The sequence below is a fragment of the Mercenaria mercenaria genome, chromosome 19 (assembly GCF_021730395.1).
Source record: "Mercenaria mercenaria strain notata chromosome 19, MADL_Memer_1, whole genome shotgun sequence".
Lineage (NCBI taxonomy): Eukaryota > Metazoa > Mollusca > Bivalvia > Venerida > Veneridae > Mercenaria > Mercenaria mercenaria.
Window position 1 is genome coordinate 28,048,482 of NC_069379.1, and position 11,601 is coordinate 28,060,082.

Here is an 11,601-nt window from a genome sequence, read left to right on the forward strand (position 1 = left end):
TATCATAAAAAACATTATTTAATTTAACAGAAATTTGTGCATTGTAGAATACAAAAATATTTTTTTTTCTTTCTAAATAATATATCATATGTAGTCAAAGTCCTAGTTGGGATATGAATAACATATTTCGTAGTGTCCGTAGATAATTTGATACTAAAACAGAATTTGTTGTATTTCTAAAACTAAGATTTAGAGACATCTATAAACCAGTGTTTTCTTGTCAGCTTATACAAGTTTTGTGATTTATGTACTTTATTGGTTCTTCCCAATTGAATTACAAAAGCAATAAAATTTGAACGATTTAAGCAAATGTTAAACTTCAAATATCTTTGGTTCTTGTGTCATTGGATCAAATATTGTATTGGAACAGATCAGATACCTATTACTTTATGTGTTCACAGATGTTTGTGCGTGCATTTTGGTAGAACAGTTTCTGCTATTGTGTTGTATTCATTGAAAATACAGCACCGTTATGCTTTTAGTAGTAGTGTCCGTAGACCAACTACCTTTGGAGGAAAGAACAGCTGCAACTTTTTTGATATTCATGCGCAAGCTAAAACCCTTTGGAATTTTATGTCTCACATATGACCCCATATAACAAACACCTTTTTAAAAGGATTCTTGACATTTCATCTTTGACCAAAAGTGAGACAAACTTTCCCTATCTGATCTTGTTCTAGCCGTTATATAAAATCGTTCTCGCGTGCTGTTTATTTGCAATTTATGTCAAGTTCACAGTACTGTAGAATATTAGTAAATCAATTTCATTTAACAAAAAGTGCCTTTTACTCTTACAAAACACGTACAACTACACTATGCTATGTAGACGAAACTATTACGATGCTGAACTTAACTGAGAAAACGTACAGAAATGGATCTTTATCTTTATTGCCATTATTTTATTCGGTACATTCAACAAAATGCAGTATCTTTTCCAGAACAAATATATGTACTACGTACGATGTTCAAACAGTAAATGTAAAATAGAACAAAATGTTGTGACTTTTTACCTCTTTCAGGCTCTTCAGATTATGGGGAATATTTTTTCAGCAGCATACAAGGTGAATCTTTCTTAAAGTTTGTGGGTTAAAATGCAAGATAACATTAAGTAATGTTGTTTTTAATCTCATTTTCCCGTTTATAGCTTATACATGTGAGGAGTGAACAGTTTTATACTAATTATCATGATTGTAGAACTGATTTTTTTTTTCGCATTAACATCTATCAGAAAAATGTAACATACACAGAAATATTCTCATGAGTAAAATCATTGAATCTCTTCAAAACGGATAAGTATTTTTATGTCATGAAGTTTGCGCCCGTTTGATTTAGAATACAATGTATATCTAACTCCTAAACAATGATTATATTCAACGTTAAGTCAATTTAGAGATATATCATTTTTTTCATTTAATTCATCAATCCTGTCAAAAATTTGTACTACGTATTCTTCAAAACAATTGGATATTACGCTTCTAAGGTAATTCTGTACTTTTGATAAACAGGAAGTAATGGCGTAATGTCCTTATGTGGGATCTCTTTAATCAAGCGCAACTACCTCAAGAACATGCATAAGGATCCATACATTTTATAGCATCGTATTATATTGTCGGTCCGGTATCATTTTTCCTTCTTTGCTGTATAGCAAAACAGGCAATTTTGGACATGAATTACAACAATGGCAGCTTTGTATTTTTTAAGTTAAACACTTTTCAAATCATTTAGCATTAAATATTCAACTGGCATCAACAATGAACATTTTTTTTTCTACATTTCAAAGTTTGCAATCACTGTTAAAATCTTCATACACATCTATCAATGTCGTTTGGTCCGGAGTACTTTTAACCCTTCCGCACGGAAATGTGGTCCTGCAGAAAGCAGACCAAACAATTATTAAAGACATCAGAAATGGCACAAAATGTTCACATTCTCACAACGTAAAATTCTTTGATTTTCAGGCTATCACTTGGTTTAAAGAGAAAATTCTCAGACAAAGAGTAAGTTCGACATTTGTTTTTCCTTTCTAGTGAGTAGAAGCTTTCTGCCTAAATGGACACGTCTGAGTCACAACATTATATTTAATTGTGACAAGAATTAACAACATTACAAGGACTGCACGCAAAAATTCCACATTTGAAGTTGAAGTTACACTTGAGTGTCCATATGAAATCAAACGTCTAATTAGTAATGACCTTACTGGACTGACAGAAAATTTACGTAACTCCTGTTCTCTTGAGCCCGTCTAAAAGCAAACATTGCGACATGTGAATCAAAATACGCCGCACGCAAAATTTGCGTTTGGTTTATGTTTGCGCCTATTAGTGTCATTTACTTTTGAGCCAACGGATTTTTGCGTAATGGTGTATTTTTTTAAACGAACCAGGAATTAAATTGCACACTGCAAAAATGGGTTGGAAATATTTCTGCGGAGTTAGTTTATTATATATTTCTAAAGAACTTGCAAAGGAATAAATTAAACATTAAGTTGACAACATTAATATTCATAAAATGTTGAATTTATGAAACATCGTTCAGTTCAGAACAACATTTGTCGAAACATTAATCAGTCACCACCGGAGTTAATTCATCTGCACTTAGAACCCCTTTAGTGCATGTGAACCAGGACTTGATATATAATTTTCTGATAGGCGAATGTTTATACCCGGTACCAATATTTTGTCATTAGAACAAAACGTTCAGTCAGAAACAATGTTTTTACAATATATCATTATTTGTGCTACTATATGGTATTCGAAGTGACTTATCGAAGTTTTGTTTGTACGTTATTGACACCATGACACCATGACACCATGATACCACAAACCACATTCCTGAATCTTATAAATTATTATTCCTACATCTTACAGCAAATTTACGTCTACATACATGAAGTTTATGACCAAAGGCCGAGGATAATGCTGCTTTTTCTACGAATGAGATATATTCTGCATTACTGCACAAAAGAAGATCTTGCTATCGGATTGTCAAACGACTGGCCTGTTATTGTGATGAGTATCGGGACGACGAGAGCAAAAGAAGATATAAGAGACGTTGTCAATGATATATTTCACGGTAAATGTATTTCATCTGTATAAGAATTTCAATCCGTTAGTCAAATCACATTTTAGCTAAAATTTGTTGAAAATGGTGCTATTTAATTCAAAGCCACCAAAATGAATAAATAACTGCTAAAAGTCCAAACGGAGATATTGCTCCCAAAGTAAAAAAATGCAGTACAATTGCATATAACACGTGTTTTAAACGATCAATTGATAAAAGTATACAAAAAATATAGCTAAATACTGCGTATACTTGGCTTTTTCACTCATGGTTTAATAGGGCGACGATTTTTGTAAATTTCGAGCAACGTCGGGTTTAGGTTGTTCTACATGTTTGACAAACGTGAAGTGTTGGTGTAACGTCATTAATCCGGAAAACATAAAATAAATCCTGGATTCGGCGTACGGAAATAAATCATTTTATAAATTAGTGGCAACCTGTGAGAGCCTTTATCACAGTGTCGTTGTTAATAACTTTCTAAAGTTAAAATGTGATATTAAAATACCTGACACGCTAAAAACATTAAAAATAGCGTGAAATATGCGGTTCAAACATTTTATTTCGACAAACTATAGGCCGTATCTTTATTTACAATTTTAAGACAAGCTTGTTTCCAAATGGGATGTGTTTGATATTTTAAAGTATAATACATTGCACCTACAGTTACAGTTGAAATCATAATAAAATGAAATAATTAAGAGTCATTTGTTTAACAAATTGTATTACTGTAGTGGTGTTATGTTAGTAATACATTAAAATGTCAAACCATTTACAAATTATAAATGTAATACTTTAAGCCTCACTAACACTCACAAAACAGCAAATAAATGCTTGATTACATATAAATAAACTATGTAGTAATTATGCGTATTTTGAAGGTACACTACTAAAGCCTGAACGAGTATAATATGGAAACCAGAGTTTGTAGCTGAGACTTAATTCATATTTACTAAAAATATGAACCACTGTATCGGATCTGACCAAATAGTCGTGAATATGTTCAAGAACAACCAACAAATAAACAAAAACTTTTTGCCTATTTCAAACCGAACGTATGTTTTCCGACTGCTTATGAACACGTTGCGCATCTTCGGATTTTTTCGGAAGAATGCTCCGAAACGAGGCTATAACTATAAATAGATCCAACGATAACGTGATGTTTACAAACATAGCATAGGGAATTCAACATTTTTGAAACTCACAAAATCTTTATGAAAATCATTCATTTAATACAGGTAATATACAGCTATACTACAAATTTTCGGGTGGACAATTTTGGCCCTTCCTGAATAAATGTGTTTTCACAACTTGATCTGCAAACTTATTTAGTCAATCTCTTTTCAGAATAGTTTTAAGAATATAGATTAATAGCTATCTTACACTTTAGAAACAAAATGTGATTGAAATTTACCTACATACACTGATATATGTATATATTGCTACATTAATTCAATAAAATTTTATATATTAAACACATATTCTTGGCCTAATATATGTCACTGTCAATTTAAAACTAAAAGCTTGTATATCTCATATTTTTCATGCAAATTATGTATAACTACTATCATGGAAATAGACAAAAAATACATTTTGTGGCGCGTCTTTAAACGGACATTCGTTTGAATTAATTATAAAATCACTTGATCATGAAGAATTTCCGATCGGTTACGGAAAAACGATAAACACGAAAGTAGGACAAAATGACCACCCATGTCAGTCTAAGAAAATACAAAAAAAAATCATTCGTTTCTCTGCACATGTTTTGACTTGAAGGGAATATTGCACGGCTATCGTAATGTTTACACGTATATTTCAAAATGTGTAGTTTTTTTTAAGATTTATGCTATTTTATTTCTCTTTATTTGGTACCTTTAACACCGAAATTCAACCATTACATACCTTTTTGTTTGTAAAGACATAATTGAGTACGAATACAAATACAGCAATACAAAATGCAGATTATATGTGTTAATAAAATCTGAAAGGAGATCCTTTGGAAGCATAAAACGCAACTAAGAAAAATAATTGTCTAACTCGGTTTAATTTAGATTGTTCAATAGAGGTAATGAAATATTCAACACCCCTCACGCCCCCTTACCCCTGCTTATTATATATTATAATAAACATCAAATTTAAACTTTGCCACAAAACATCCCCAGTATTTGTTTGGTAAATAGGTTTGCATTACCTGATTCGATACAAATGATAGCATAATATCATATTTAGAGTAGTTGTAAAGCTTCCCAATGTACAAAGGGAAAATGTTATCTGCCTCCTTGTATATACGGGTTGAAATGTTCTGAATTTTGTATATTTTAAACACACATTCTTATCACATAGTAATTGTCATAACTTTAGATTGGTATTTTTTTCAGATTGGCAACTCTCTCGTGTGATATATATTCTATTGAGCAGAAGAAAACCACATAAACTTGATGTCAGTCATGATATAAAGCTATCAGAATTGCAGACGATACTTTATTACTGGATCTACGACAGAAATGTAGAAAACTCATCTCTCATCAAGACGTTTTGGAATAATACCAAAATGACCATTGCAATATTTCATGCCGTAAACAGTTATAATCATAATAAAGTCAGTCTGTCACACTTTCTAGTGCCTTGAAATCTTCCAACAGTTTCCATCCAGTTCAAATGAGACTTTGAAAACATCATTCACATGAAGTTTACATAGGTTTGAAATTACTTATGACTTTTGTCCTAAAAAGTAATACGACTACATCGATATCTTGTGTACTCGACTCTTCCTTCAGGTTCAATCTGATTTGAAAATGCATCATCGACATGAAGGGGATGTTTAATAATTTTCTGATCTTTCACATACCAGTATTATATTTTGAGTTTGCCCTGTTTTGGACTTGACAATATTACAACTACGAGGGTCCTGAAAAAATGTTATGTCATTGGGTTAAGGTTTCTTAAGAGCTACGTTTTATCAAAATTATTTTTATCACAAACCTTCAAAGTATTCCATCTTTACCGAAACACATTTGTGATCTTTTTACCCAATCGCGAAAAGCAGATAAATATACTACTTTTAGTATCTGTTTAAGATACTGATAAAAAGCGCTGCAAAGAGAACTGTTGGACTTAATTTCTTCCAAAAAGGCATTTGCTTAAGCCTTGGAAATGAAAATAAGACACAATGGACTCAGGTCAGATAAATAAGGCAGATTGTTTACAACTTCCACCTTCACAGAAGCCAAAAAGCCAAAAAATACTTAACAATCAATCAAACCTAGTCTGCTATTATACGTCTTGGTTGCATTCTATGCTTCCAAAGGATCTTTTTACAAATTTCATTAACTATCATAACAGCAATCTTTAAGTGCCGTGTGGCGGCTGTAAAAATGTCTCCCCGTACTCGGAGTCAGTGTTATTATATTTTCTGTTGTTTCTTTCGCTACTCAGTGAGCAAGTGAGGTACCCACCTAGCACAAACCTTTCTCTGGTCCAAACGCTTTTTCAGAACCGCTTGCAAACTGCCTTCTGATATGTCATAACAACTGGCTATATATGTCACAATCGCGCATCCTGTTCGACATCAGCTTTTACAGTAGCGATGTTTTCCTTGGTAACAGAGGTTCTAGGCCTACCAGAACGGGTATACTCTTCAACAGATAATTTCCCAGCTTTAAAAGATTTAAACCATCTTAACACTGTGCGAACTGAAATGACCTGAGGTCCATATATACCACACAATTAATCGAATATCTGCTTTGAATCTGTATTAAATTAATTCTTTATGCGGCATTAAATATTGCTACGAATTTCAGTCTTTTCGTCCATTTTACAATTAGAAATGTGACAAGTAACCTGGTCAGTGTATATGACTGCATGTATTTGAATTTAAAATAACTCGGTCATTTGAAAAGCAATTTGCATAGAATAAAACGGATATCACTAGCTATTGGACACACTATTTAAGTGTAATGAAGCGTTTTTAAAAATACCCTGGATAAAACTACGGAAGCCTATTAGTGACAGAACTTTTTGCAGGACCCTCGTACTTGTAAATATTTTTAATAATTTCATAATAAAGTGAAGATTCATATCCTAAGATTATTTTAAAGTGCATTAGCTGCAGTTTTCCCAAATTGTCACACTTTTGATTAGAGCTTAAGGTAGATTAAAGGGAAGATTAGTATATGTGATCTATGATTGACAGTAATTTTAGGTAAATGGATAATCACCTTTACCATAGCCGAGACTGGCAAATGTCAGATTCGAGTTGTAGGTTATAAACATATATAATGCAATATGTACTATATCTTAATTTTTTTTTACACAAATAGGCATTTAAATTATACAGTATACCTTGCATTAAGAAACCCTAGGGAATGCCAAAAAGGTCTTTTAACAACAACAACAACATAATTTGTACTTTATTAGCACTAATGGGAACTAAAAAGTTTTCTGTTAATGCAAGTGGTCTTATAACAGACGCGGACACTCGAGCAAGTTTCAGTTTCTTCATAAACGTTAACACTAAAACGCATCTAACCAATCATGATTCAGCAGCAGCTTTCTAACAGGAGTTGTAGTTTTATGACTGGGTAGAAGAGGAATGGATAGTGTTTACTACGTACCATCAGACATTGTAGTTCAAGACGGTAAATACTTGACCATGTACCATTTCAGTCATTGTAGTTCACGACGGTAATTACTTCACCATGTACCATTCAGCTATTGTAGGTCAATACAGAAATAACTTGACCATGTACCATTGAGTGATTGTAATTCAAGTCGGGAATTATTTGACCATGTATACAGATTTATTTAAACCGGGTGAAAATTGAGTTGAGTACATACGGTACAAATGTAGTTATAGTATGATTAAGACCTTAAAAGGGGCCTAACTGAAATAAAATGATAATCGAATATTCTTATTTAGACAATATGCGCATGATGTAAACAAAGTTTGATTTGAAATTAACGGAAATTGCAGGAATTGAGTACCTATTTTATGTTTGTGCTATTGTTGTAAAATTGTTAATTCCAAGAAAGGGCATAAGTTATTAGGGCCCCAAATGATACATGCATGTCCACGTCATGTTGATGATGTACATGTACAGTAAATTGCATTAGAATAGGATGGACGCTATTGGTGACATTGTGTAAAACTTTTCTTGAAAGAGTTATATTACTGAGTTAAAAAAAACGTGCATAAAAGCATTTACTTATAATTTACAGATAACCAAACAAAATTCATGTTCATGCTGATAATAGCGATACCTTTCTCTTTTTGTTTAAAACTGGTTAATTAAAATGTTCAATAGCATTATAAAATGCACAAGTAAAAGTATTTATTACGAGGATGGGATCAAAATTAATGCCACTGGCTATTGATAACCGCTATTTTTAGCGCGAGTACAAAATTCACGCCTTGCTAGTGTTCCCCGTTGTAGTAGCTTTCAATCGACGTATACACTATACATGTAGACACAATATCTCGCTCACAATTCACATTTGCACAAACCGTACTTGTAGGCGGTTAGGCAAAATGGCTGATAAAAGTGTAAAAAATGCGAATGGAATTAGGTCTTACATTAAGACTTGCGCTTCACTCGGAAGAGGTTCAAAGGACATTTATGCTGACATATGTGTTGTTTATGGTAGTAATGCAATGTCCTTTTCCACAGTTTGCAGATGGGTTAGGAAATTTTGTGCAGGCGTGGAGTCTGTCAAAAATGCGCCTAAAACTGGTCGACCTAAGTCTGCAAGTATTCCAAGGATTGTTGAAAAAATCAAACAAATAGTACTTTCTGACGCAAGATATACTTCTCAGCAGATTGCGGACATGGTTGGCATTTCAAAAGCATCTGTGTTGGGCATTCTGCGAAATATTTTGAAACTGAAGAAGAAAAGTGCTAGGTGGGTCCCGCATTTGCTCACTGGTGAGCAAAAATGCACGCGCGTTAAGATGGCGCGCAAGCTTTTGAAAAGGTTTCCAAGATACGATCATCAAAAACATTTATGAATGTAGTAACAGGTGATGAGTCTTGGATACATTTCTTCGAACCGCATCGAAAAATTAGTAATCGAGTATGGCTCACCTAAAATGCCAGAAGGCATTGCATTGCCAAAAGGATTGCAAGTGTGAAAAATGTTATGTATGCCATATTTTTCACTACTAAAGGTCTCGCCATCCAGGTTCCTGTACCTAAGGAAAGTCAATGGATGCCAAGTTTTATAAGAAAAAAGTTCTTTAAAAGCTTCTCAAGTATTTCCAGAAACGTCGATCAAAGACGGGTTATCGAGGCATCCATTTGTTACATGACAACGACTCGAGTCACCAGGCTGGGATTGTGACGTCGTTTTTGAATGAACAGGGAGTATATGTTCTAGAACACCCACCCTATTCTCCGGATCTAGCCGCCTGTGACTTTTTTCTTTTCCCTCGTCTCAAGAAAAAGCTTGCAGACAGAAAATATACATCCCGCCAAAAGTTAGGAGCCGCCATATTTAACCGTCTTAGTGATATACCTGAAAAAGACTATCAGAAAGCTTTTATGGATTGGATTAAAAGATTGAGATGTTGTGTATCTGTCAAATGAGATTACTTTGAAGGTTTAAAATAAAGACTTTCTTAATCCAAACTTTAGTTGTCATTTAACACCATTGGTTGCATTACTTTTGATCCCACCCTCGTATAATAAATGGAATATAGGATATTTTTAAAAACCAATAGTCAAACTTACCTGTTTATCTGTCTAATTTCATTGATTAAACACATGATGAAATAATTATCACTTAAGATCGGTCATAGTGTTTTGATAATTTCACATTTTCAGACTAATTAGTTTTTCTCCAAAATTATGTTAATTGTAATACTTTAATATTTTTTATGACATACAAAAATAATAACGTAGCACACAAAAAAGAAATTGAAAATCAGAACAGACTACTTATTAAGTGGTTATATTTATGTTTCCAGCTCTCATGTAAATAAGTCAAACTGAGGATTTACTTTTACAAGATACCTATGATTAATTATTTAAACTTTTGCAAAAATAATAGTTTATATTGCTTGTTGTTGTATATATTACATTGTAAGAGCATATCAGATTTTCTCTAACCTGTTATTCAATTTTATTGCTTTTGTGTGATTTCTTTTTTATTTGTTCAACTTACATTAAATAGCGTAAAGATTTCAATGTCTCATTTATAAGTTTATAGTAAAACTGCTGACTGCATGGCTTAACCATTATCGAAATCGACATGAAACTTGAAATAGCTGTACATATAATCATGCTCTGTTAACTGCCGATAAACCTTATCAATGTTTTGAATGTTTAAAATCAACTTCACAAAATAGTCAAAGTACCAAAGAACTCGGAAATATAGTAAAACTAACACATAAGTAATATTCATTTTAAAATATGTTAAATGCATCCGAAAGCAACATACTTCTTGTTGCTTAAAAGTACACTTGATACAAATGAACTTAATTCATTCTTCAGGAAAATCATGTGTTCATGCGCAAAGAATTATTTTGAAATTTTGCAAACTGTAAGCTTACTCACCTTGTTTGTTAAGACGTATTATTATTCAGTATCTGACGCATTAAATGTTATACATTTAATATAGAGTCATTTGTCATTTTTAGGAGAAACTAACTCACTTGATTTTTAAGAAAGGCAATTTTCTAGTAAAATAATTAATTTGACAAAATATTTTGTATACCGTTGTTACATCAATAATCATACGTATTTTTATATGCAAAAAGTATTTTATGTTTATTTTGTAGTTGCGTGATTTAATCCGTTTCGTTGGATCGTCTTACACCATCGGCTCACAGACACAATCCCTTTCTTGCCAAACCATGACTAAAGTCTAAAACAAGAGGGCCAAGATGGCCTAGGTCACTCACCTGAGTAACAAACCATGAGAGTGTAAACCTGTTTGACCTAATGACCTAGTTTTTTACATCACATGACTCAGTTTCAAACACGTCGAATTTTAAGCAAATAAACATTCTGACCAAGTTTCATGAAGATTGGGGCAAAAATGTGGCCTATAGTAGGTAAACAAGATTTTTCTTCGATTTAGCCTAGTGACCTTTGTTTTGCCCCAACCAGATCCAATTTTTAAGCCGTCTGAGATTTCACGGAGACACATATTCTGACCAATTTTCATTAAGATAGGACTAAAAATGTGGCCACTTGAGTGTAAACAAGCATTTTCTTTTATTTTACTTAGTGACATAGTGTTTGACTCCACATGACCCAATTTAGAACTCGTCCAAAAGTTTATGAAAACAAACATTTTGACAAAGGTTCGCGAAGATTGAAGCTAAAAGGTTGCCTCTAGAGTGTAAACAATCGTTTCCTTTGTTTTAATTTAGTGACCTAGTGTTTGACCCCACGTGACTCAGATTCAAAATCATTCAGGATTTCGTGATAACAAACATTCTGATTAAGGTTTATGAAGATTGAATCAAAAATGTGACCTTTAGGGTAAAAATTGTCCTTGATTTGACCCAAAGTGATCCAAAAACACTCAATCGAGATTTTATAT

At 32.8% G+C, this 11,601-nt stretch overlaps 1 protein-coding gene across 1 annotated transcript; it reads left to right on the forward strand.

Moving 5' to 3' along the window:
* The first annotated feature begins 229 nt into the window (after window positions 1–229).
* LOC128551077 (uncharacterized) lies at window positions 230–10,551 on the forward strand. Its single transcript, XM_053531432.1, has 4 exons — window positions 230–1,061; window positions 1,959–1,997; window positions 2,868–3,072; window positions 5,436–10,551. The coding sequence occupies exons 1-4, from the start codon at window positions 921–923 to the stop codon at window positions 5,684–5,686; spliced, it is 636 nt and encodes a 211-aa protein (XP_053387407.1). The 5' UTR covers window positions 230–920; the 3' UTR covers window positions 5,687–10,551.
* The last annotated feature ends 1,050 nt before the right edge of the window (window positions 10,552–11,601 follow it).